The sequence below is a fragment of the Camelus ferus genome, chromosome 25 (assembly GCF_009834535.1).
Source record: "Camelus ferus isolate YT-003-E chromosome 25, BCGSAC_Cfer_1.0, whole genome shotgun sequence".
NCBI lineage: Eukaryota > Metazoa > Chordata > Mammalia > Artiodactyla > Camelidae > Camelus > Camelus ferus.
Window position 1 is genome coordinate 6927759 of NC_045720.1, and position 26579 is coordinate 6954337.

At 53.2% G+C, this 26579-nt stretch overlaps 2 protein-coding genes across 7 annotated transcripts in view; one reads left to right on the forward strand and one right to left on the reverse strand.

Moving 5' to 3' along the window:
• The window catches only part of ST3GAL1 (ST3 beta-galactoside alpha-2,3-sialyltransferase 1), an 85932-nt gene extending 60479 nt beyond the window's left edge, over positions 1 to 25453 (forward strand). For all 6 annotated transcript variants that reach the window (XM_032467893.1, XM_032467892.1, XM_032467891.1 and 3 more), the window contains 6 exons: positions 8562 to 9481; positions 15280 to 15476; positions 16474 to 16653; positions 17887 to 17932; positions 19050 to 19169; positions 20952 to 25453. In XM_032467893.1, coding sequence (XP_032323784.1) covers positions 9170 to 9481; positions 15280 to 15476; positions 16474 to 16653; positions 17887 to 17932; positions 19050 to 19169; positions 20952 to 21125 — 1029 coding nt within the window. In that variant the 5' untranslated portion in view covers positions 8562 to 9169 and the 3' untranslated portion in view covers positions 21126 to 25453. The remainder of the gene's footprint in view (positions 1 to 8561; positions 9482 to 15279; positions 15477 to 16473; positions 16654 to 17886; positions 17933 to 19049; positions 19170 to 20951) is intronic.
• On the reverse strand, positions 7050 to 8469 carry LOC102520297 (cell division cycle protein 20 homolog). The gene is given in 4 exon segments (XM_032467549.1): positions 7050 to 7538; positions 7541 to 7813; positions 7816 to 8275; positions 8461 to 8469. Coding segments are annotated over 4 exon segments (1023 nt in total). The 3' UTR covers positions 7050 to 7257.
• Positions 25454 to 26579: the final 1126 nt, after the last annotated feature.

A 26579-nucleotide genomic window follows, 5' to 3' on the forward strand; every position in this document is an offset into this window, starting at 1 on the left:
CTCACCCCAAGACCCCTTCCAAGCCCCTTCCCCTGGGGAATGGGGGAACAGCCACACTGGGGCAGCTGCTGAATAGAGCGGGTTCCTTCTAAGGAAAGCCTGTCTGGGAGTCCGGGGCCTGGTTCCCCCTCAGCTGTGGCATTTTGCTGTGTGTCATCGGTTGAGTCACTTCCCCTTTCTGAGCTCAGCCTCCATGGCAGAAATGAGAGCGGGCGGGGGTGTTAGTGGGTGCTCCCTGCTGGAAAACACAGACCTCTGGAGGGATGTCAGTAATAAAACCTAACATCCCAATATTCTGTTGAGGATTTTTGCATCTATGTTAGTCGGTGATATTGGCCTGTAACTTCCTTTTTTGTGTGACATCTGTGTGAATGTCTGGTTTTGGTGTCAGGGTGATGGTGGCCTCATAGAATGAGTTCAAAACTGCTTCTTTCTCTGCAGTCTTTTGGTGCAGTTTGAGAAAGACAGGTGTTAACTCCTCTCTGAGTGTTTGGTGGAGCTCGCCATCTGGTCCTGGACTGTTGTTTGCTGGGAGATTTTTAAATTACTGATTCAATTTCATTACAGCTAATCTGTCTGTTCATATGTTATATCTATTTTTGGTTTAGTCTTGGCAGATGTCTTTTTTTTTTTTTTTTTTTAGTCTCTATTTCATTTATTTCTGTTCTGATTTTTATGATTTCTTTCCTTCTACTAACTTTGAGAGTTTTCAGCTATTATGTCTTCAGATATGTTCTCTGCCCCTTTGTCTTGCTCGTCTCCTTCTGGAACCCCCTATAATGTAAATATTAGTATGTGTGATGCTGTCCCAGAAGTCTTTTAAATTGTCCTCATTTTTTTTTTTATTTTTTGCACTATTTATTTGTTTGTTGAAGTATTGCAGTGTTGTGTTAATTTCTGGTTACAGCATAGTGATTCAGTTATAAATATATATTCCATTTCATATTATTTTTTATTATATAGGGATTTGCAGATACTAACTACTATATATAAAAAGGATAAACAGCAAGATCCTACTTCATAGCACAGGGAACTATATTCAGAATCTTGTAATAACCTATAATAAAAAAAAAGCACCTGGTGGTTCCTGGGGCTGGTGCCCTCCCACTGGCATGCGAGGCGTGGTCCTAGGCCGTCTGGTGGACAGAGCTGATTCCCGGGGTGACTGTGGGCTTAGGGGTTCCTGTGGCCGTTGCCCTGCTGGTGGCTGGGTCTGTGTCCCTGCCCAGTTAGTTGCTTGGTCTGAGGCGCCCCAGTACTGCTGCCCAGAGGCTGTTGGCTGGGGCTGGGAGCTTAAAAGCTGGAGGGAGGATTCCACCATGGCCCTGGCCGGCACCAGTGTCCTTGAGGTAGAATGAGCTCCCCAAATGGCTGCCACCAGTGTCTGTGTCCCCAGGGTGAGTCCCAGTTGCCTCCTGCCTCTCTGGGAGGCCCTCCAAGATCAGCACGGGGGTCTGACCCAGGCTCCTTTCGAGTTACTGCTTCTGTCCTGGGCCCCAGACCGTGTGACGGCTTGCGTGCTCCCTTTAAGAGTGGCGCCTCTATTTCCCTCTGCTTCTCCCGAAAGTAAGCCTCACTGGCCTGCAAAGCTACACCTTCAGGGGGCTTGTCCTCCTGGCGCAGGACCTCCGGGCTGGGGCGGCAGACGTGGGGCTCTGACCCCTCACTCCTGGGGGAGAACCCCTGCAGTGGTAATTGTCCCCCTGTTCGTGGGTTGCCCACCTGAGAGTGTATGGGTCTAGACTGTTCCACGAGTCTGCCCCTCCTACCCCTCTCGTTGTGGTTCCATCTTTAGATCTTCACTTGTAGAAGCTCTTTTCTACTAGATGCTGGTCTTTCTCATCAACAGTTGCTCTGTAAATAGTTGTAATTATTTCGTGCCCATGGGAGGAGGTGAACTTAGGGTCTTCTTCCTCTGCCGTCTTGGCCACTCCTCCAGAATTGTTCTTCTTTGGTAGAAGGTTTGGTGGGGCGGCCCTTCACCAGTCAGTTCTGATTTCATTATGCCCTGGGCTACCATGTGAAACCTGCCAGGACCCCAAAGGCCAGGGCATGCTGGGATTCATTCATCAGTGGTCAGAGGGTTCACAGATGCTGATTCCTCACGACTGCTCACTGTGTCCTCAGGACGGGCTGAGCCAGGAAGTCATCCTCACAGCGTAGCCCAAAGCTGGTGTGGGAGGAGGCAAAGCGAAGGCAGATGGAGGCGGGCATCTTTGGGGGCAGGGAGATGGTGGCAGGCGAGGGGCTGCAGCTGGTGTGAGGAGACTTGTCCTGGGACCTCCGGGGCCTCTCTGCCCCTCCCCCTTGCTCCAGATTTGCCAAGCCCCTGACGTGTGCAGGACGCCACGCCAGGCACACGGTGAAGATGGATCCCATGGCCTCCCCGCTCCGGCTGTGGCTGAAGTGTCAGACTGCTTATCCCACCACGGACTAGAAAAGCTGGATGAGATGGAAATTCAGCCCTTTGAAGGTGTGAGAGAACAACCAAGGCAGCCAGGACTTGAGGGACGTAGATTCCTGAGAGAAGGGAAGTGAGTGGGGTGAGCCTGATATTTCCCACCACCTTCCTGCATGAGGGATATGCTGGCTCCTAGAAATTCCGGAGGACAAGCAGTCTCAGGAGGCCAGGAGTGAAAAATAATAATGATGGAATGAAATAAAAATGGAATTCAGGACTATCAATTCAGCTGTAACGAAGGAGCCAAGAACCTCGAGCGACGGAAACCACAGGAAGGGAGTCATTATTCTGCACCTCTTTTTCCTTTCAAAGCATTTGCCAGGATTTAAATTGCCTGGGCCCAGAGCCTAAGGAAACAAGCTGGAAACAGCAGCTGAGAGGCTGAAAAGCTAGACTGAGCTTTTGACAATCTCACAGTGTAGGGGAGACAGAAATTAGAAGTGAGAGCAGGGAAGAGGCCCCTTGGTGGGTATCCCAGCTTCCGCTTCAGAAGGGCTCTGCCCGTAAGTCAGAACAAACCAGAAATAACCAGTCATCACAAAGATTAAGTGCAGCCCCGATCATCCCGCGTACCAATTGGAGCAAGGCCATGGGCCTGTGCGTTGCCTGCCTCCAGGAGCAAACAGATTCCTCCCTGAGTGAGACAATCTTATCCTCATTCTCCACCTTTACCAGACATGCCAGGAGACAGAACCAAATGACCAAAGAGAGAGAAGAAGAGAAAACAGACAATAGCAATAGAGCCACATCTCATCCAGACGTCACAAGGGTTAGACATGGTCTGTAAAATACCTGCGATGGATAATTGCAGGAAAATCGATGTCAAGGTGGAGAGTTTCACCTGAAAACTAGAACTTACAAAAAAATGACTCAGATGGAAACTCTAGAACTGAAAAAACAATTCCTAAAATGAATGTAAGATATAATTCAGACAGATGAGACACAGCAAAAGAGAGGATGAACCAGGTAGTGTCTATCTCAGGAAGTTGGAAAGATGACAAATTTCCAACCCAAAGAAATGACAAGGAAGGAAATGATGAAGATGAGAGCAGGTCCTGAGAAAGTAGGACAATTAGCTGGGCCTGCAGAGGAGGGCCCAGGAACAGGCAGAAGCCTGGAGCAAAGTGCTGGCTTTGCCACTGACTTGCTGTGTGACCTTGGTCAAGTCACTTGCCTTCTCTGAACCTTAGTTTCCCGTTTCAGGGAAACAAATGTGATTGCTCATTTTGCTCAGTTGATGTGTGGGTCCCATGGAGAACAGTCATGGCAGCTCTTTGTTAGAAGCGCTGGCATTGCCGACAGCGTGCCGTGTTCACACAGACATTTCACCAACGATGATGGTACAGGAGGCTCTGCAAAGAGTTCAGAGGGCATCCTAGCCTTTGAGAACTGCTGTGTAGTTCAGCGGGCATTAACCAAACATTCACAAACCCATACTGTTCATTCATTTGGTTTTCCCAGGATTTGAAACCACTCTTCCCTCAGTGGCTGGTAATTGCCCCCGTCTTCCTACTGCCAGGGGAGTCTCTGTTCATTAGGGACCCCCCTTCGGGAAAATCGTTACTTTCTGAGTCCTTGAAAGGACACTGACATGTGTCAGCATCATGCTGGTGACCCCATTAGACTGTCACATACACATTCTCTGTGCCTTCTCCAGTACACCAGTCTGTGGCTGGGAGATGACTGCCTCTCTACACACAGGACAGGGAGCTGTGTCCTCTTCCCCTCCCTCTCCTCTTTCTCTTTGTTTTGGTGAGGCGTGGCCAGCCTCCCTCACCGTGCACTTGGCATGCGGAGATCTTTGGCCCATGGCGTCTTGGCCAAGGTTCCATCTCAGGGAGCCAGGGCTGGCGTTCCCCGTGTGTTGCAGGCTGCCTCACTCAGTAAAGTACAAGAAGTCACGCTTTCTTCATTTCTTCCCTGGGGCTGGGGAAGAGGTAGAGGGCTGTTCTTGCTTTTCCACTGCAGTGTTTTCCAAGGCTTCCAAAAGTGCTAACTGATACCAGCCTGGAAGTGTCTGCTGGGAGGTGGGATGAGAACGGGCATTCTGGCTTTGGAGATGCAGCTACCACGTTGTGCCAGATGGGTGGGAGGAGGGTGTCATGATCCCCCGGCTTCTGCAGCTCAGCCTTGTCTTCTGTCCCAACTCTTACCCCTCTGCTCCCCTTCCAGCATTCGCGTAGAACATTAACATCTCTCTCATGGAGCTGGGACATTGTAGGGAACCTAACCTCTCCTTTGATATTTACTTGATCAACAAGGCTCAGTGACCATCCATTTCAGTGAACTTGTCTCTGCTCTTGGCATCAGGATGGAGTCAGTAAGAGCATCAATGGACCCTGCTTATTACAAAGGCAAGTGTAATGAGACCATGTGCCTCCTCTGCTCAGACCCTGCAGTGCGTCTCCACGTCATTCAGAGAAACTTGGACTTGACCGTGGCTTCTGCAGCTCCACACACCCTCCAGCCCACTACAGACAGGCCTGCTCCGCTCTGATCCCACCACCTACAGCTCCCCGATCCAGGGGCACCAGCCTCCTTTCTCCCAAAGTCACTGGGGCCTTGCGGATGTCAGGGACGCTCCCACCTTAGAACTTTTCACGCTAGATCACAGCCACCTCGCCCAGAGCCTGGCACAGCACAGGGCCCCAGCAAATATGGAGTGCGTCAATCAAATGAATTGACAGACCTCACTCAACTGACAGCCCAGAGAAGTAGGCAGAATCCATGCTGTCAGCCCCATTTTCCAGTTGAAGGAATGGGTCAGAGAGGGTAGGTAACTTGTTCATAGTCACACAGCAAATGGGTCTTGCAGCCTGGTGAGAATCAGAATCTTCTGACTCTCAGTCTGTGCTTTCTTGCTCAGATCTCACCTCTGAATCAGTGGCCCTTGCCTTTTCCATCATTCACCTCTGCGTTCCTTCATGCCACGTGTGATGCAGGTGACAGGGCCAGGACAGTGAGTGAGACTGCATTTCTATCCTCACAGAGCTCGCAGCCCAGGGAGGAGACAGATAAGTACACAGTGCATGCAGAGCAGAGTCAGGACGCCGTGGAAGCCAGAAGAGGCCTCAACTCAGGCCAGGAGTGGGCAGGCCTCCCTCCAGGAGTCAGCGCCAGCTGAGCCCTGAAGAAGGAATCCAAGCCAAGCGGGGTGGGGTGGATTTTCCAGACAGCAGAGCAACTGTGACCTGTGGGTTAGTCATGTTGCTTCAGGATAAGAGCAATCTGCTTTAAACAATAAAGTGGATTTATTCGCTCATGTCGCCAGAAAGTCAAGGTGCAGGGTGGGCTGCAGGGACGGCTAGACAGGGGATTCAGCACCACTTGTCTGGCCCCATTCAGTCCTCACCTCTTCTGAGGAGCTAGCGAGATGTCCAGCGTGACCATGACCTCCATCCACATCCAAGTGGCAAAGTGGCCAGGGCCAAAGAACGTGTTGAACCTCCCTACAAAATCAAGCGTTTCACTCTGGATGAATCAGGCTACGTATCCATCCCTGGACCAGTTACTGGGGGAGGAGGTGTGGGAAGGCTCTGCCTGCCAGGTTGAATCAGAGCCCGCCCTTGAGGATAAGCAGGGTAATCTAACTCAGATGGCAGAGCTGCTGCTGCTGGAGGAGCAGGGGCGGCTGGAAGGGACAACGCCAGACACCATTAGGCTCTCGGTACAAGTCAGGTCGCCGTGACAAGTAGAAGCGAAGCAGTAAGCAAATGGAAAGACCTCGCCCCTGGGGCTGAGACGCTGGGGAAGCAGTAGGACGTTGCAACACGTCTCGAGCCCTGGGTCTCTCCAGGAAGGCAGTGTGGATTTCATCTGATTTTTGAGCTGTCCCACTTTCTACCAGAAGGTAATCGGTCTCCCTCCCATGGCCACTTTCCTGGTGGGGGCGGAAATAAATTTATATATATCTCTCCTGCCCATTGATAAGGCTGCATGTTGAGGATGCGGAAGGAATCGATCAGACAAACAGAGACGCACATTCCAAGCCAAAGGCGAAGTGCTCATGTCCCAGTGCAGGGGAGGGCCCGCAGCTGCGCTCTGCAGAAGCCCAGAGAGCCAGCGCAGTGTGGGGACCTGTGTTACGGGCATCTGAGGAGGCCTCGCTGGCTTTCTTGGATTAAATAACCTCCCCTTTCTCTATATCCCTCCAACTGTGGTCATCTGGAGACCAGTTAACAGACAGGGCGTCCTGTCCAGGGCAGAGCCCCTGCCCCTGTTCCAGGTGCACGTAAATCAGCGATTGTGGATCTGGGTTCAGACCCCGCTTCTCCTTTTCCCCATGACCTTGGGCGAGTCATTTAACCTCTTTGAATCTTAGTTTCTTCTAAGGACAACCTGGGAAACTCCTATCTAACTGACAGTATACTTTGTCCATTATCTAAGGAAATAGATAACATATGAATGTACCGTCCTGTCTGGCTCTTAGTGGGCCATCCAAGAATATTCATTCATACCTTGAAAATGGAAAATTAAAGACTAGCAATTGCTTCGTGAATACTAGAAACGCAGCATATATCATTTTGTCTTATCTTTATAATCATTCTGTAAGTGGAGGTGTTATTACGTCATTTTACAGAAGGGGAAACTGAGGGCGCCGAAAGTTAAATAACTTTCCCAGAACCGTAGAACTTCTAAACCAGTACTTGAACCTAGGCCAGGTGGAAGCACTGTTTTTTTTTTTTTTGTTTGTTTGTTTTTTTTGAGAGGGAGACGTGACTTTATTAGAAAAAGTAAAAAAAAAAAAAAAAAAAAAAAAAAAAAAAAAAAACCACAAAAAACTGGTGAGTTTGTTCTCAACGGATGCCTTGGTGGATGAGGCTGCTTTTGGCTGGATTGGCCTTTTCCCGCTCCCGCCGCCGTGCAGGGTCCAACTCAAAGCAGCGCCACAGCCGCAGGGTCTCATCTGCTGCTGCTGATGCCACTGTAGCTCCATCTGGGCTCATGGTCAGACTTAGGACCCGGGCTATGTGTCCTTTGAGCTCAGCCACCTTGGCCATAGTTGGGTACTTCCAAATGACCAGCTGGTTCTGGGCAAAGCCATGGCCTGAGATGAGCTCCTTGTAGTGGGAAGACGGGCATCCACAGCACTCAGACAGGCCCCAGAGCAGACATTCCAGATACGAATGTGTCGATCACTGGTGCCCCCTCCAGTTGCCAGGACATTGGACTGCCAGGGACACCAAGCTACAGCCTTGACAGCCCCTTGATGCTGGGTGAATGTCTGCAGAGGAACCCAGCCACTCTCTCCAGGAGCACTGGGCCACACGTTGACCAAATTATCATTGCCACCACTGGCTAAATGTCGTCCATCTGGGGCCCAGTGCAGCCCACACACTTCCTGGCTGTGGCCACATGGTGTTCTGCTACCCGAACGTCATGGTGGTGGATGTGGCCAGAGCGTGAGCCACTGGACAGGATATAGCTATTCCAACAGAGGGAGCCCACTCGGGCAGAATGACTGGTCATGTTTCGAAGTTGTTTCTGCTGTTGCACATCCCATAGCTGCATCTCAGCACTGCTGGTGCCCACAGCCAGGTAGTTGCCCTCTTTGATCCAGGATACAGAAGACACATAGTCCCCAGGCTGCTCCATTTGCAGCAGCTGCAGGATGTCACCAGAGCTGGCACTCCACAGGTCCACACTGTTGTCCAATGCCACAGCCAGTACATTCCCAGAGCTCCAATCCACAAGGTTCAGGTAGTAGTCATTCCGGATTTCAGGGGCATCCAGGATCCCTGGATTTTGGTTATTGTTGAACTTCAGAAAATCCAAGAGGGTGAGGGAGAGGGAGAGTGGCACACGCTCGCATCTCTGGGTGCCCAGCACTGTACATGCGTCATTTACTCATTTCACAAATTTTAGTTGAATGCTTAAATGCACTGGGTTCTGGCTGTGGGAAAGATCTCCCTGGGCAATCTTGCAGAATCAGCATCACCATCCCATTTTAGACATGCACATACTGAGGCTCAAGAAGGTAGAAAATTGTCCATAGCCACCTGCCACATCGGCTTGACAAGAGAGCAAAAGATGATGGGAGGAAGTGGAGAGAGAAAAACATTAGAATTTCATCCTGTTTTCTTCCTCCTTTTCTGTGCAGATGACAGACAACCCTCGGTGCCCTTGTCAAGCCAGCCACTTCGGCACCACACCTCTGGTGACAGCACGGGCAAGACCAAGTTCTAATTAAGGATCATCCCGCACCATCGTTTCCAAAGGACAGTGGCAAAGGCAGCCTCCCTCTGTCCTGCACCGTGACCCTTCCTTCGAGGTCCTCACCTCCGAGGGACCCTAGACTGTCACAAGGATTAATTACACTTCAACCCCTTTGGTTGGAAAAGGAAATCACTGTTATTAAGTTTGATTAAAGCTTCATCAAGAGACATTATCGGCTGTTTAAGAGTTGCTGACAAAGCAAGCATCTTTATTTCCCGAAAAGACAAATTGTATGTCAGCAGAGCCAACCCACCACAAGTGGTCCACTTAACCTTTGAATGGCACGGGTGGTGTCCAGCACTGCCAGGTGGCCGTCGCCCCGTGGAAGCGAAGTTGGCTGTGGGAGGCTTTGAGGCTCCCTGGGAGTCCCTGCCTTGCCTTGTGATCGAGCTTCTGTCTCTGGACTCTTTCTCCCGAGCTCCTCCTCAGTTAGGTGTGATTTGCTCCAGCCCATCCCTGGGAGGCACCCACCACCCCATCGGGAAACCAGAAATGGCGGCCCCGAGGAAAAAAACTCTCAAAGTCCTCACCTTCCTTGTGCTCTTTATCTTCCTCACCTCCTTCTTCCTGAACTACTCCCACACCATGATGACCACCATCTGGTTCCCCAAGCAGATGGTCATTGAGCTCTCGGAGAACTTGAAGAGGCTCATGAAGTACTCCAACCGGCCCTGCACCTGCGCCCGCTGCATCGGACAGCGGAAGGTCTCCTCCTGGTTCGATGAGAGGTTCAACTGGTCCATGCAGCCGCTGCTGACGGCCAAGAACGCGCTCCTGGAGGAAGGCACTTACAGCTGGTGGCTGGTGAGAGCTGGCGCTGAGTGTGGGGCTGGGGGCGAGGGAGCGGGGTGCCTGCTGCCCAACGCTCGGGCCGTGGGGAGCACCTGGGGCCCTGCCAGGCGCTTGGCAGGATTCAGACTACTGGCCATTCATACATTCACTTATTCAGCATCTACTTTTTATTCTTATTTTTTATTGAAGTGTAATCGATTTACAATGTGAGTTTCAGGTGTACAGCAAAGGGATTCAGTTAGTCATATGCGTACATACATATATTTTTTTTTCAGTTGCTTTTCCATTACAGTTTATTACAGAAACTGAATATAGTTCCCTGTGCTATACAGTAAGTCTCTGTTGTTTATTTTATATATGGTAATACATATCTGTTAATCCCAAACTCCTAATTTATCCCTCCCCCTTCCTTCCCTGCTGGTAACCGCATGTTCAGCACCTATTTACTGAGGATCTGCTCTATGGAAATCAGAGCAGAGGGTTGTGTATTAGTTTCCTGTGTGTCTGCAGTAACAGAAGACCACAAACCGGGTGGCTGAAAGCAACAGAAACACCTTCTCTCACAGCTCTGGATGCAGAAGTCTGAGATCAAGGTGTCAGCCCCTTGGTTCCTCCCCAAAACTCTGTGGGAGAATCTGTCCCTTGCCTCTCTCCCAGCTTCTGAGGGTCCCTGGCAATATATGGATTCCTTGGTTCATAGACTCCAGTCTCTGCCCTCATCTTCACATGGCCCACTTCTCCGTGTCTCTCTGCATCTCAGGCTCCTCTCTGCCTTTCTTTATCAGGACACCTGCCATTGAGCTTAAGGCTCACCATATATCCAAGGTGACTTCATTGCAAATTCCTTAACTTACTTATACCTGCAAAGACTCTTTTCCCAAATAAGGTCGCGTTCACAGGTTCCAGGGGTTAGGACTTGGACATAGCTTTTTGGAGGCCACCATTTAACCCACTACAGATATTGAGAAGCAAAAAAGAGACAAGATCTTTATTCTTGTGGAATTATATTTTGTCAGAGAGAGACAGATAAGAAACAAATAAGGAGTTGGGGATTAACAGACGCACATTACTATATATAAACTAGATCTATGACAGGAACTACTGTACAGCATAGGGAACTATATTCAATTTCTTGTAATAACGTATAATGGAAAAGAATCCTTAAAAATGTATGTATGTGTGTATATGTATAATTGAATCCCTTGGCTGTACATCTGAAACTAATATTGTGAATCAACTACACTTCAATAAAATTTAAAAAAAAAATAAACAAGATAGAATCAGCTAGAAGTGTTCTAATGAAGACCAAAGAGGTTTGGGACAGGGAGATGTTTAGGTCAGGGGCCTCTGTAAATGGGGTCATCTGGAAGATCTGTGAGGAGGCAGGGCATGAGCTGATGCTCAAAGGCGGAGAAAGCATCGGCCATGGAAGGATCAGGAAAAAGTCCTGCAGGTCATGGAACAGCACGTGCAAGAGCCCTGGGGCAGCATCAGCTTGGTGTATTGGAGGAGCAGAGAAGCTGTGTGTGGCCATGAGTGGGAGGAGGCTGCCAAAAGAAGAGGTCTGGGAGTGGGCAAGACCCATGGTTAGGAGTCTGGGGTTGGTTCTAAGTACAACAAGAAACCACGGTAGAGTTTTAATCAGGCGAGTTGCATGATCTAATCCAGTTGTTTGGAAGGTCATTCTGGTTGTTGATTGCAAAACAGATTGAAGGGGAGTGAGAAATATCCATTCGTTCAAGATTTATTGAGAACCCACTATATGCCAATATATTGAGATGGAAAAGACAGCCCTCCCTTTCCGGGTTGCAGAGATGATGAGGAGAGAAGGGAAAACAGACAATCACAGGCAGGGTAATAAGCGACAGGGACCTGGGGTCCCTGGCTTTTGCTCCTGATTTTCTGTATCTTATCAAGAGTGATTTGGAGGAATGGCTTCATTTCACTGAGTCTCAGATTGAGGTAAAAATCATCACCTCACCAGGTTTCTCCACAACATTGGAAGCATTAGGTTTCAATATTTTTATTCATTTTTGCTGGTTTGATGGGTAAGTAATAATGAATTTGCATTTTTTAATAGCAGTTATGAATGCTGAACATTTTCCCGTGTGGCTGTTACCATTTTATCAACTTGTCCTCTCACGTCCCCACCCCCAGCCTTTATCTGAAGTCCTTTTCTGGAATTTATTCTCTGGTGGCCACTTGGAAGGGATTTTGCTGGGGAGGGGAGAAGAGGTGGGGCCTCGTGAATGGCAATCAACAGCAAGGAGCAGGGCTTTAGAGCTTCTGGGTTCTTTGATGACACAAAGACCACATGTTCTGAATAAAGAATCGGGACAGTGCGCCTGACACGCATTCCTGTTCCTCCAGGCAGAGGCACAGAATATTGAAATCAGAGCCATCCTGGGAATTCCACGGTACACCATAGCTCTGCATAAAGGCCCCAGACAGCCAGCACGACCTCTGACAGAGCCCAACCCCAAACACAGAGCCCCTGCCTTTAAAATGTGACAAGCCTGGTGGGAAGCCCCTGCAAGATGGTCAGCTGGCAGGGAGCCAACAGAAAGTGATCGGTGCCACGTGTCAGAGGGGCTGGCCCTAGACACGCTCTTCCCCAGCCCTACCTGGAGCCTTGGTTTGGAGCAGACCTCTGAAACCTGCTCCCTCTTCTACTTCGTCTCCATAAGGAGGTGAAGGACTTGACCGAGGTCACTCAGCCATCAGTACAAAGCCACGCCTGGGACTTGCCCACTTGCCCCAAGGCACCCTTGTTTCCCCATCTTCTTGTTCACAGCTGCCCCTCTAGACCCCATGGGAGGGAGGAAAGGGGTGGGAGACCAGGAAAGAAGCTGTGAGGAGCTGGAAGCTGACAGCTTAGGTGCCTTGGGGATTCTGAAATCCCCGGCATCCTGTAGCATGAGGGTGATGCTGGCTATCACCCCACTGGGCACAGACCCCTCCCCCTCTGTCTGATCCTGGCGTGGAGCCCGTGGCTGAGCCAGGCTCATAGGAGTCTTCAATCCTTCCCCAGGGCTTTGAGAAACAACAATAGGTCTGATATCAGGGCCCCTAGCTGGCCAGGGGGCGAGAGGAGTCAGGAGAGAACCATGGGGTTCCAAGCTCTGATCCTTCTCTGAGTTTCACATTTCTCATCACTTACGAGGGCATCAAAATTCCAGTTAGCAAAGGAGACCATGCAGGTGAGAGCTCCGGCAGGAATCGGAGGACAGGAGGCATCACAAGGGATCGCTCTCGGGTCGACTTGCAAATCACCAACACGCCCCACAAGCAGGGCAATTGATGGCTTCACGTGGCGCTTCCTCCGGGGAAGGGCTGGACCTGTGGTCCTCTGTCAGCCTGCCCACCCTGTGGCCCTTGCCTCCAGTCTCTGCCCCAGACGCCAGGACGCGGGTCCCTTCTTCCCCAGCCAGCATTTCCAGTTTTGAGACCGCAGAATGTTGAATTCCCCTTCTCCGTCTGCCCCAAACTCAGGATGCCCAGGGGAGCATTGAAAGGGAGAGGGAGCCTGCTGCCTCCTGGCCCTCGTGTCTGCCCACTGCGGGCGTCTTTCCGCCCGAACGTCTGTGCTCGGCCCACAAATACACGATGGCACCTCCTACCCCCGCCAAGTGCCAGATCTGGTCAGGCCTCCGGCCAAACCTTCCGGGTGCTGCTCGCCTCCCCTTCACCAGAGCTCCTTGAGGACGTAAATATTTTGTTACCTTTTGTACCTCCTGGGGTTGCCTCGCTGGTGACGGGCAGAGTCAGGTCACATTCCAGTTAAAGGACCCGCTCTGCTGTCAGGCCGGGGTACTCAGGAGCCCGGAGCTGCCCCAGGAGATTTTATCAGAAACAGGTATTTATTCTGAATATTGTTTTGATCTTATTGTGATAAAATATACACAACATAGTATTTATCACCTTCCCTACTTATAAGTGTGTGATTCTGTGGCATTAAGTGCATTCATCACGTTGGAGGACCATCACCACCGCCTATGCCCAGCACTTCCATCTCCCCCAGTAAAACCCCGCACCCCTTAAATAATAACCCCCCTCCACTACTCACTCAGCCCCAGCAACCTCCATTCTACTTTGTCTCACTGAATCTGGGGGTTCTAGTACCTCCTGTAAGTGGGTCACACAATACAGGTCCTTCCGTGTCTGGCCTATTTCACTTAGCATATATCTTTTCAAGACTCATCCATTTGTAGCATAGACTGAATCTTCCTTTTTTATAACTGAATGATATTGCATCGTATGTACATTCTACATTTTGCTTATCTATCCATCCACTGATGGACACTTGGGATGTTTCCGCCTTTTGGCTGTTGTGAATAACGCGGCTATGAACCTGGGAGAACCGACACCTGTTCATGACCCTGACTTCAATTCTTTTTAATACTTAGGAATGGAATTGCTGAGAAACCACCAAACAGCTTTCCACAGGGGCTGCACCATTTTACATTCCCACCAGCAAACCATGAGGGTTCCAGATCCTCCAGGGCCTCACCAACGCTTGTTTTCCCTTCTTCTTTTATGATAACCATCCTGGTGTGATGTTTATAAGCAGAACTGTGTCTGTGGTCCTAGTATTGCTGCCTGTAGCGTCCCCCTGGCATGCGCAGTGTCTGAGACTAGAGGAGACGCGAGGCACTTTTAACTAGAGGACCGTGCGGGTCTCCTGGGGTGCCTCTCTTTGGGGGGTGCTGATTCCTTCCCTGCTGGCTAGGCCCTGGGTGCCCAGGGAGCTCCCTACACCAGTACCCCTGCCACTCACCTCCTGGACAATGGCCAAAGCAACTACTAACTTCTCCTTTCTCTCCCAGCCACTCCCCTTTCCTGGGGCTGAGAGTGACTGGCGGGACTTACCCTACAGCCACCTCCCCCGCCCCAACCCCAGGGACTGGACTGTCCGAAAGTCAAGGTTCCAAGGGTGTGAGGCAGGCGTGGTGTTGTCGGGGGAACTCTGGCTGGGTTTATAAAAGCCCAGCTGCAAATCCTGCTTTGGATTTGGGACACATGGCTCAACCCACCTGGGTCCCAGAGCATCCTTCCTCACCTGTAGTCGAAGTGACACAGCCCTGGTGTGGGACACGGGCAGATGCGATACTTCTTAGGAAACCTCTCCGGGTGTCACTGCGCCAGCAGGTGGTCGCCATGCAGCGTGGCCGAGCTCCACCTGGGGCAGTGGGTGGATGTGGGTGTGCAGGGTGGGCCTCAGTAAGATGACAGACTTGATCTGTTTTTAGCTCTGAGAGTCCTGCATCCAGGGAAAGCCCTCAGTCCTGGGCCAACCAGGTGGCTGGTCACCCTCAGATAAACCCTGTGTTTGTCCCCATCTGGTGGGTCAGGGAGGTCCTGGGGCAGCTGACCTCTGGTGTGGTCGTAAAGGATGAAAACAACTTGCTAGGCAAACGTCGGATGCCTTGGTGTATCTGGCAAAGGGCTCATTCTCGGGTCTGGCTGGAGCCCAGTGGTCCTGGGCTGCGGGAACTGAGGGGCGGGAAGGCGAGGGGAGCAGAGGCAGGGAGGCACCCTGGAGGGTCACCCAACCTTAATCCCACGTGCTTAATCATTCCAGCCAGTCTCCTTGCCTCAAGAGGCCAGAGCTGTACGGAGCAAATAGTAGGTGCTCAGTAAACATGTACAGAATGAACAAATATCTCCTGCTTTCCCATCTCCCTGAGCGGCCCTGGAGTTCCTGGCTGGGGTTCTGGCTGTCTGAGCTGCCTCCATCTCCAGGGGCCCGGCAGCAGGGACCAGAGTCCGCACAGCTCTGCCGACCTGTGTCCTTCATCCTCTGCCCACAGAGGCTCCAGCGGGAGAAGCAGCCCAGTAACCTGAACGACACTGTCAAGGAGCTCTTCCAGGTGGTGCCTGGGAATGTGGACCCCCTGCTGGAGAAGAGGTCGGTGGGCTGCCGGCGCTGTGCCGTCGTGGGCAACTCGGGCAACCTGAAGGGCTCCTGGTACGGGCCTCAGATAGACAGTCACGACTTCGTGCTGAGGTGAGCGTTGGCCCCCAGCCCCAGAGCTGTGGGGCATCTTGGCTCAGGGTCAGGAGGTCAAGACCCCAGTCCGGGTGTGCCCGGACTTACCTGAGGACCCCAGGACCCCCACTTCACCCTCTGGGCCTGTCTCCCCATCTGCATTGGCAGGATGGAGAAGGACCCACAGAGAGGAATCCATACACAGAGGTCCCCAGTGGGCTGGGACCTTGGCATTCAGAGGCCTGGTGAGAGGGCAAGATAAACTTGAAGACTCTTGCGTAATCTTTAAAATCCTTCCTTGGTTTGCAATCTTGGCCATAATATAACTGTATACTTTTAAAGTAAAATATATTTCCCTGCCACCAAGTAACAGATGTCCCAGGAAGACGTCCTTCATCTCTCCCGGGTGTCCTGTCACCCCCACCACTCACCTGGCCCAGGGCCACAGCGCCCCAGGGTGAGAAGCTCAGGCAGTGACCCCCCCCCCCCCAGGCACCTTCTAGAATCGTCACCTGTCTCTGTGGTCTCTGATGTTATGTCTTTAGACCACTCACCTGGCCTCTGGGAGCCTTGGTGTCCCTGGAAGCCAGTGGGAGTGCTCACGGTGAGGGGGGAAGAGTCAGGTTCAGAGTCAGACAGGCTGAGCTCACTCTGTGTCCTGGGACAGATTCTTGGCACTCATATATCTTCGACCATAAAAACAGGACCATACAATACCTACAGGACGCTTATCATTAAGGGCTAGTGCGGCGCGGCTCTGGGCCAGGACAGTGCCTCGCACGTGGTAGGTCATCGCTGGTGGCGATGGTTAGGCTGACTTGAGATCATAAATGAGAAAAAAGTAACAAAAGCCTTTGAGCTGGGCCTTCGTTGCCTCGGTTTTGCAGGAGAGGAAGTCGGGGCCGGTGAGAGGGGCGCCCGGGCTGAGGCCGTGCGCGCGGCCTCGCGGAGCTACCGCTGACCCTCAGGATCGGGGCCCATGGTGCGATGCGTGTCTCCCCGCTTCCGCTCCCAGGATGAACAAGGCCCCCACCGTGGGGTATGAGGCCGATGTCGGGAGCAAGACCACCCACCACCTCGTGTACCCCGAGAGCTTCCGGGAGCTCGCAGAGAACGTCAGCATGGTCCTGGTCCCCTTCAAGACCACCGACCTGGAGTGGGTGATCAGCGCCACCACCACGGGCACCATCTCCCAGTAAGTCCCCCCGGGGCGCCCGCTGCTCCTCCTTGTTGAGTGGGGGCCTCTGAGCATCCTGCCATGCTATTCCCCCCAGCCCAGCCATGCCGGTGCTGTTCCTCCACCAAAACACCTCCCCTCCCCAAGCCTCCTCCTGGAAGGCAGAGCCTCACCGCCCTGAGGCCACCTCCAGACCTCAGGTCTTCTTGGTCCCTCTCCTCCCATCATTCTAATGCACCCCAAGTTCCCGCCTTCCTCCTTCTCCTCACTTGCCCCCTGAATAGACCTCCCAGGTTTGCTTCCCAGACCCAGACACCCTGGAAACTCCTCGGTAAGGGAGACCCGCTGGAAAGGATTCAGTGTGTGTTGGTTCTGACCCCTCCCTAATCTCTGCAGCACCCCCGCAATGAGGACAGCCCTCCAGCTTCTCACACTGTCAAAATAGCCCCGACTCGGTTGGGGGCCCAGTGGGGAGTTGGGGTGCGGAGCACGTGGGCTCTGGCAGGAGTCACCATGCTGCCTGGTGCATCAGGGAGCTCATGTCTTCTGTTGTGTTCCGGGCACTGTGCTTGGCATTGGCACGTGTCTCCCTGAATTCACCATAGTCCTTCTCATTACCTCTGTCCTCAGGGAGACACGGAGGCTTGGCCTCTATTCAGAGCCAGGCTGGCCCCTGGGTCCCATTCCAGCCTGAAGAGCAGGGGCTTCACTGTCCGGATGGCCAAAAGCCCCCTTGTCTGAAGCCTGGTTGAAAGCCTGGGGGATTCAGGTGCAGGAAACTTGGGGGCTGTTCTCTCAGGAGAAGGGCAGAGAGGGAGGTGGGCATGGACAGGGGAAGAGCTGGGCTGGGCCAGGTGTCCTTCCACTGGGTCCCACGGGCTCTAGAGTGAGAATTGTTAGATGCAATGGGAGGCCAGGTGGCTGGGCATTTATTCCTTCATCTTGGAGGCACGTGCAATCTTGCAGATGGAAAGGGGGCCGTCGTGGGCCTGATCAGCTGGGGGATGGGTGCTGTGCTCCTGTGGAGGCGAGGGCTTGGAGCCATCCCCCTTCTTAACCTTCTGGGAGAAGGTGGCATAAAACAGCAGAAGGTCCTCAAGTTAGTCACGATCGCCCTCTGGTGTCTATGTTGGGCCAGTGCTGAGGAGGTGGAGTCTCGCCCCACCTGCCTCTCCAGCCTCGCCCCCAGAGCAGCTGCCCAGGCCGCCGGCTCCTCCCCACGTTAACCATCCGCTCCTTGTTCTCCTCCAGCACCTACGTTCCTGTCCCCACGAAGATCAAAGTGAAAAAGGATAAGGTGAGTCGAGGCTCAGGTGCCCTGTCCGCTGAGCTCAGGCTCGGTTTCTAAGGCTCTGCGTGATGACAGTGACATCTCCCCGCTCTGCCAGAATCTGGCCATGGAGAGCCCCGGGGCCGGGGCTGGTGAAGGTGGTGGCCCCCAACCTAGAGAGTGGAGAGACAAACCCTGGAGAGGTTCCCCAAGTGGGGACCCGGGACTAACAGCTCCACCCGAGAGCTTATCACCAATGCGCATCCTCAGGCCCACCCCAGATCTGCTGGATCAGAAACCCCGGTTTTTACCAGGCCCCTGGGATGCTGATGCAGCTTGAGAACCACTGCCGTACTGTGTGAGCATCTCAGAACCAGACCTCGCCTCCCGTCTCTCCATCTCTCCATCTTCCCAATGGGCCCTGGTACAGGGTTGGCTAAGACACAGGCAGAGGGCAGAGGGATGAAGGAAGTAAAGTGTCCAACACACCAGACCTTTGCATACACTGTCATGGGAAGGTGGAGAGGTCAGGTTCAGAGTGGTTGGGTAACTCGCCCAGAGACACACAGCTAGTTCATCATATGGCTGGAGCTGATGACCTCCGTGTGCTGGCTGTGTGACACTAAGCACGTCACTTAGCCTCTCTGATCCTTGGTTTCCTCACCTGTAACACAAGGAGAGGAAAAGCTAGCATGTGGGGTCATTTTAAGGGCTGGAGGTCATTCAGGCCCACATCAGGCAGAACGGGTACCTCAGTGTGTCTTTTCTTGCCATGTGACAGGAGTGTCCTTGTCCCCAGCTCATGCTGTTCCCTGGAACCTCCTCCTGTAGCCTCATGTCTGGTTTCCAGGCCTCTGATTGTAATTCAAATGTTACCTTGTCAGCGAGCCTTCTCACCCCACTGCTACATCACCTTTCTCTGCTTTGTTTCTCTCCGTAGTCTCACCTTTTCTAGCATCCTCCATCTCTTCATGATTTTGGGTACCGTCCATTCTTTCCCACTAGAATGTAGCCCCTCCAGTGCAGGGGTGTTAGTTCCATTCACGGCTGGGTCGCCCATGGCCACAGCCATGTGCGGCACTGAATACATGCTTGGTATCCTGTGCCAACCACCTCACTCGGGGCATGTCCTCCCCTCCCGCAGATCCTGATTTACCACCCGGCCTTCATCAAGTACGTCTTCGACAACTGGCTGCAGGGCCACGGGCGGTACCCGTCCACCGGCATCCTCTCGGTCATCTTCTCGCTGCACATCTGTGATGAGGTACGCCCACTGGCCCCCCGGGGATGGGAGCGCCTCATCCTGTGTTGCCAGGGGAGGTGGCTAGAGCGTCTGCAGTCAGGCTGACTCCATCCTCACTCCAAGCCCCAGCAGAGCCCGTTTCCTCTGGAAGCTCAGATCCCATCTCTACCATGGGGCTTGCAATGCCCCCTGAGTAGAATGCTTCAAAGAGTGACCGTGTGCTCCTTCTCTGCGACCTCTCACTGCAGAGCCGGGTCCTATGGGTGGAAGCTCAGATCTGGGGGCAAAATGAAGGAACAGATGATAATGGAGCTGTCTGGGGCTGTGGTTTCAATCTCAGCTGCACATTAAAATCATCTGTGGGGCTAAATTCCAGCCCCCGGCCACAGCCCAGTCCACTGCCACCAGGGGTTCCACTGTTCACCAAGGCTGAGAACCAGTGGTCTTGCCCAGCGTGTGTTTCGCATCGTGGACTCGCCTTGCTGTTGGCCAGGCTGTGCCCGGGTTTCCACGGACAATCTAGGGTGCTCGCCGCACCTGGGTATCAGGCACTTGGCCACAAGGCACCCCACTTCCTCCCTGGCCCTGGGTTCAGGCAGGGCACTCAGATGTCCCTTCTTCTCACAGCCCATCCCCGCCCTGACCCCACCAGGCTCAAAGTTGGAAATCCCAGGGCGGTGTTGGGGGTGGGTAACAAATCCCACCCACCATCTCTGGCCCCGTAGTTCCACCAACACCCCCTGTCCTTCAGCCCCAAACCTGGGTGTCCCACCCACAAACCATGCCTCCCTCTTACCCCCCACCTAACCCCGACCTCCCGTCTGCTGTGACCTCTCTTCCCTCCTGCTCTGGGGTGGGCCTGGGTCCACACTGGCATTTACTGGAAAGGCTGCACTTGCCGCAGATCTGTCTCCTGCCCCTGGTGGGTCCCCAGCCCTGAGGCTTGACCGCCATGTGGCAGCCCACGCAGCTCGCCCTCCCTGAGAGCCCTGCCCCATGTCTCTCCCCGGGCATCCTGCACTTACTTTCCAAGACCCTGCTCGGACGAGCTCCCTCTGCCCTCTCTGCCCTCTGGCCCCTCCTTCCCCAGCCCTGTGGGAGCCCTGGCCTTGGCCCCTGTCCATCCTGGTAGCCCAGTTGGTTCTTGTCATAGGTGAGAAGCTCAAGGGCTGAGGCCTGACTCCTGCAGCCCGAATTTCCCCAGCGGCCACCTGAGCGCTGATGGATTTAATGCAGCACTTGGCACAGAATAAGGGCTCAGCAAATGCTCGTCCCTTGAAAGGAAGTCCCCCCATCCTAACTGCTGGGCTCTGAGGACCCCTGGGCCAGATGGATCTTAGTCTAAGGGAGGAGAAGGATCAACACTTACCACCCACCTCACTGTGGTCATCACTCTTGGCCCCATTTTCCAGATGAGGACAATGAGGCTCAGAGAAGTGGTTTGACACTTGCAAGGTGTACCAGTGAGAGGCAAAGTTGAGGCTGGGGCAGGCTTCTGGGCTTCAAAGCCCTGCTCCTCAAGCGTTGGAGAAGAGGTTGTACCTCCCCAAAGATGGACCCAGCACCTTCAGGGCCACCCGCACGCAGTAGCCTCCCATGGTGCCTCCCGGCATTGGACTTGACTTTTACTTAACTTGCCTTTGCTTCACCACGCCCCCAGGGGTACCAGGGCCCTAGAGAAGCGCCGATATGTATCCTTAGGAGGGGTGTTTACAGATTCTGGGGATGCTTGCGGGCTCCCTTTCCTAGAGGTTCCCCCTGCAGCCGTGCTGTCCGGTCCTCACCTTTGCTTTGGCCCCGCAGGTGGATTTGTACGGCTTCGGGGCAGACAACAAAGGGAACTGGCACCACTACTGGGAGAACAACCCAACGGCAGGAGCTTTTCGAAAGACCGGGGTACACGATGGGGACTTTGAGTCCAACGTGACGGCCACCTTGGCAACCATCGACAAAATCCGGATATTCAAGGGGAGATGACGCTGTGAAGTGTCAAGGACTGATGCGCCAGAGCATGCCTCTCCGTGTCCTGTCCCAGCTTCTTGCCGGAGCCGTTCGGTTCTGGGAACTTTGAGGGCCAGCCCCAGGGGTGTGCCCAGGTGCCCCTTGAGCCTCTTGCACCCCAACATTTGGCAGTATCTACTCAGCAAGGTCTCCAAGCCCTGCCAGGGCTGCAGAGCAAATCTCAGGACCAGCCTCGGGTGGGGAGAACCCCCTCACTGCTGTCCCAGGCTGGGAGGAGGTGGGGAGACAGGAGACAGGTCCAATCTGAAGATCCCCACGTTCTAAAGGAAAGGATGGTTTCCTGGGGAGGATGCCCAGAGACTCCTCTCTGCCGAGGGGTCCAGGGCCAGCACTTTGATTCTCTCTGGGACGTTCCTGAGGGTGACCTCCAGGACAGCCACGGGGAGACAGGTGGGCACTGGGGGAGATGACGGCTTTCTCTGCATGGTGCCCGGCCTCTCACCAGGCGTGGCCACTCCACCTCCCCTTTCTGCCCAAAGCTCATAGGAGAGGCTCCCCACCCCAAAGGTCTTCAGAGCCACTAAGTGTTTCTGACTCCAGGAGACGTCCTCTTCCCAGCATGACGTTCTCCTGAGTAACCAATCTTTGTGGTTGTAATGATGGCCAAGAGCAGATCTGACTACTTCCATGTGCCTTTGTATTTGGGGGAGAAATGCATGCACTGGCTGAAATGAGGCAAAAGCCCTTACGTGGCAAAGGGGACCTGGCCATGCTGTCCCCTTGCTCTGTAGCTCCGACAGCTTTTCTAGTTTCCTGAGCCAGCGCCAAAGTTGCACCAAAGCTTGGATGATACTCAGCTCCGCGCAGAAGCCCGTCAGCCGTGGACGGTCCATTCTTATTTTCACAAACTGTAACCTTCCAAAGCCACACAGAGGGCCTCCACCAGCCGGCAGGTTCCCCAAGGGTCGACGCTCTGGGCCAGGTCCCTGCTGGCCACCTGCGCGGCATCCCAGGGGTTGGGGGTCATCCTAGGAACGTGACCGTCAGAGGGGGGATGTCATACCTCATCCTTCACTGTCCAGCTGCTCTTTCTTCTGTGTCAGCCCTCCTGATTATTTATTGTTTTGTTTTGATTCTGAAATCCAGCTGATGTCTGCACTTTGTGGCTCTGTTGATCTGGCTTCACCTGGCAGCCGGGGAGTGGGTGCTTGAAGCAAATTTTGTAGGAATTCTAGGAGTTGAGGTTCAGGGGTGTCTAGGGTTTGAGGGCAAATCCTGGGGTGCCAGGATGGGAGGTTTGCAGAATGCTCTGTACCTCCTCCCCTTCCCGCCCTGCCTCTCTTCTTTCTCATTGTGGACTTGGATTCAGTCTCAGGCTAGGAATCCCCAACCTAGTGGGACTTCCTTGGGGCTGGGTGGGGAGTAGCGTCACAGGCATGAGAGGGCAGTGAGTGTTGGCTCAGTTACCGATATTTACTCCAAAAAACAAAAACAACAACAACAACCACCATTTTTCCTGTTGAGAGCCTTACCTAAAAGGCCCCTGATGCTCTGAGGGGGTGTGACTGTTTCCTGGTGGAGGGTGAAGCCGGGGCTGCCTCTGCCGCTCCCTGCAGCCCTCAGGTGAGCCCTGCTCTCCTCGGCCTCAGTTTCTTTCTCTGCAAACGGGGAGAGGGTGATTGATGAGAGGTCGTGGGTCGCAGATGGCACCAGGCATTCACAGGGGTCCCTGGAAGCCACATGCCACATTTGGTTTTCCCTGATTCTCTGTATATGAGTATTTTCCTGAGGAGTCTTTTCATAGTTTTTGTTAGATTCTCAAAGATACAGAATCCAGAAAGTTTTGAAAAACAAATAATCAAACAAACAAAAATCTACTCCAACTTTAAAATTCTCCAAAACTGAAGACCCTCTTGACTGATAAGGGCTCCTCAAGGGCCGTGAGGTCAGATTTCGAACATAAACCCTCGGAGGCTGCGGAGGACGGTGCTTGGCGTGAGGAGCTGAGCGAGCGTGCGCCGGCCGGCTGGTGCAGCCCGGGACAATCTTTGAGGAAATGGACCCTGATGCAGGGAGCAGCTGGGCTGACCCCTGAGCTCTGGCTTCTCCCGAAAGCCAAGTCTGTTTGGGGAGGACGGACTGAGAGGGAGGACTCTGCTTCTCTGGGCTGTGCCGAGTCAGGACAGGCCCCTGGAGTGAGGAGGTGTCCACGGCTGAGCTGCGTGCTGCCTGGGCCGGTTGCCTGGTCCCCGTCCCATCTCTCTTTCCCTCCCACTTGGCTGTTCAAGCCCCGAGAGGCTTTCTGGCCTGCGGATCCAGCTCTCCCATTTTACAGGTGAGAAAAGCAAGACCAGAGAAGGGAAGTGACTTGCCAAAGTGAACCAAGTGTGACAAACAGCACAAGTCAAACAGAATTTGAGTCAAAAGAGGACGCTATTGGCTCCGTGTTTAAAACATCTAGCATCAGGCTTTCCCAACCGGGCTCATCCAGCCCCTCCAAGAACTGCAGGCCGTGTGGATGTCTGACTCTGCTCTGCCTCACCACCAGCATCATTCTCACTCTGCCCAGGTTGGGCGGCAGCCGCTGCCTCCCCACCACCCTGCCCGGGGAGGCGGCGACGTCATGCTTTCCCATAACCCCAGCAGACATCTCTGTGTCTCACTAGCTTAACAACAGCCGCCTCACTAAATAAAAGCCAGCCATTGTGGCCGGGATTCATACACCATTGCCTTAAACCAGTGAGGACCACAGCCGGGGTAACGGTGGCCGGGCACTGGACGAGAGTGTTTCCCATGTGGATCTGGCCATCAGCAGGAGGACGGGAGGCATCCACGCAGGGAGGCTCTTGCGTGTCCATCATACGCACTTGGGCTCCCCGGGGCCCTGGGATCCCAGCCCAGGGCTCTTTCTACTCCACAGAGATCTCCTTGGAGTCCGGGCCCCAGGCAGGGAGCAGAGGCGTCCCTGCCTGCAGCAGTCAGAGCCGGAAAGGGCCAAGACTGACGGAGGAGAGAGATGTCAGAGATGTCCCGACCTCCTGTCTCCCCTGGGGAGCCAGGAGGACGCTGTCACCTGCAGCCAGAGCCCCCAGAGGCCCTGCCCTCACCCACCTGTTGGGGGAGAAAGGAGGACGGGTTTGTAGTGATCTGGGGCAGAGAAGAAAGTTCTTGAATTGATGTCTTTTGATACCCTGGCTTCATCGGGTATCGCCCAGCAAACTATGTGGGCTGAGCATAGGGGGAGAAGCCAGAGACAAGAAAGCAGGACAGAAAAGGAAAGCCAGGCAAGAAGGTGGAGCAGGCGAGTCCTGCAGCACGAGGGGAGGTTCGCAGGCTCCGTGGCATCTCCGTCTCTGCTGTGGCCAGCGGGTGGATTCTACCTCCAAGCACACTGGGCCTCTGGGTCAAAGTGGGCTGGAATCACAGAGGATGTTTAGAACTGTGATGTTTGCTTTAACTGTTCTCTTCGAGGCAGCCTGAATCCAAAGACAAAATGGAAAACTGAAAAGAACTCACTCTCCTTTGCATGGTTGTGGTCAGACATGCTTTCTCCAGGGAAGCCCAAGTTCCGAGTGACCCCGGGCCAGCTCAAGATGGCTGGACTTCGGCCACATGCCATCAGGAACTGGCAACTGTCCTCGTCCTTCCAAAGAGCTCAGGGCTGTCATGATGGTGGACATCTGGTTTGTACCAGACGTGGCCACAGGCCACCAGCCAGTCGCCCTCTCCTAGGGTCTGGGCTAACAAGTTTTGAGCCTCCTCGGGGGCTCTGCAAGACACGTCTGGAAAGAAAAGAAGAGGGTGTGGGAGGAACAGGGGGGCCAGGCAAAGAGGCATCGCTCAGTCCACGCTTTACCAAAAGCACCGCGTCTCCCACAAGCAGCCAGCCTGTCTCCGGCCTCCTGTCTCCCTCCCAGCCCACTCATTGAACTTGACCCCATTGCTCAGCTTCTGAACAGCCTTTGTTGCCCACCTGCCCCAGACCCTGGGCCAGAAGCCAGCTTTAACCTGGGCCTGTGTCAGGAGACCCTCCTCAGCCCTGGTCGGCGGGCCATCACGTTAGCGCCTAACTGAATTCACATCAAAGCCAAAGTTTCCCGAGCACTTTTCCTCCTTTGCAGTCACGTTGGGTTGGTCGGTGACATTTTCAGACGCGCTTTCCCCCCTCTTGCCTCAGCCCCATGTTTTGCAGCTGAGTGTTAATCTGAATGCTATTTGAATGAAGTTGGCAAGAGTGTCTTCCTCAGCCTCTGCCTTGTTGTTGTTTTTTAATTTATTGTTGAACATTTCCAATGATCCAATGATCTGAATCAAAGTGAATAAAAGAGAGCTATTTTATTGTTCAGGTGTGTTTGTCGTTTTTCTGTAAGGGCTGTGCCTTGGTGCTGCCTCTTGGAGTGTCCACTCAGGAGACATGTTCAGTCCTAAAAAGATGCCTCCTGGGTTAGTGTCCACCCCTACCGCGTGCCCAGAAGCTCAGGGACATGGAAAGTTAGCTTCTCCTCAGATGCAGCTGAGCATCTCCCTGCTGTGTGACTGCGGCAAGTCACCCGACCTCTCTGAACCTCAGCTGCCTCATTTATCCAATGGGCGCCACAATATGGGACATCAGAGCAAGTAGGAGATTAAGAATAAATGGAGGAAGCAGGGAGAGTATGGCTGAAGTGGCAGAGCACATGCTTAGCTTGACCCAAAGTATAATTAGCATTTGATTTTTTTAGGTGTTATTATCATCATCGTTTTTTTAAATTGACATATAGTCAGTTTATAATGTTGTGTCAGTTTCTGGTGTACAGCACAACGTTTCAGTCATACGTATACATGCATATATTCATTTTCAGATTCTTTTTCATGATACTGAATATAGTTTGCTCGCCCAATCCAGAACATCCTTTCTCCAGCCCTAAGGAAGGGGTGCTCACGTATAACCTATACTGCAGAAAGTTAAGTGTCCTGAAAGGCACCTCCGGATCCACAGGTGTCCGGATCAGCTTCCTGTGGGGACCGATCAGTTCTGAGAACCCCTACCCCTCCATGGTTTAGAGCATTTGGACCGGCTTTCCTGAAACTGTGTCCCAAACAGGGAGCTATAGTTGGTGTAGATTTGTGGATTGCTGGAAGATTCCTTCCCTGTGGAAGCCCCCCAAGAAGGGGGCGTGGCTGGATCACAGGCACCCACAGGTCCCGGGAGTCAAAGACCTGGTTTCGGACATGGTCATCTGTAAACTGGGAAAGATGGTTCCTGACTTGTCTGCCTCATAAGAAAGTGTGAAAAACCAAACTATGTTATATATACACACACATTTCATTTGACAAATGTATACAAAGGCCACAGAGAGCTGGAGATGGGCCAGACAAGTTCTCGACCATCAGAAGGTCCCAGTCTTAACGGAGGACAGGCAGAAAGCAACACTGTGAAAGGGTGAGATTATTAACAATGAACGTGGTTCTGTTTCACACTCTGTTCAA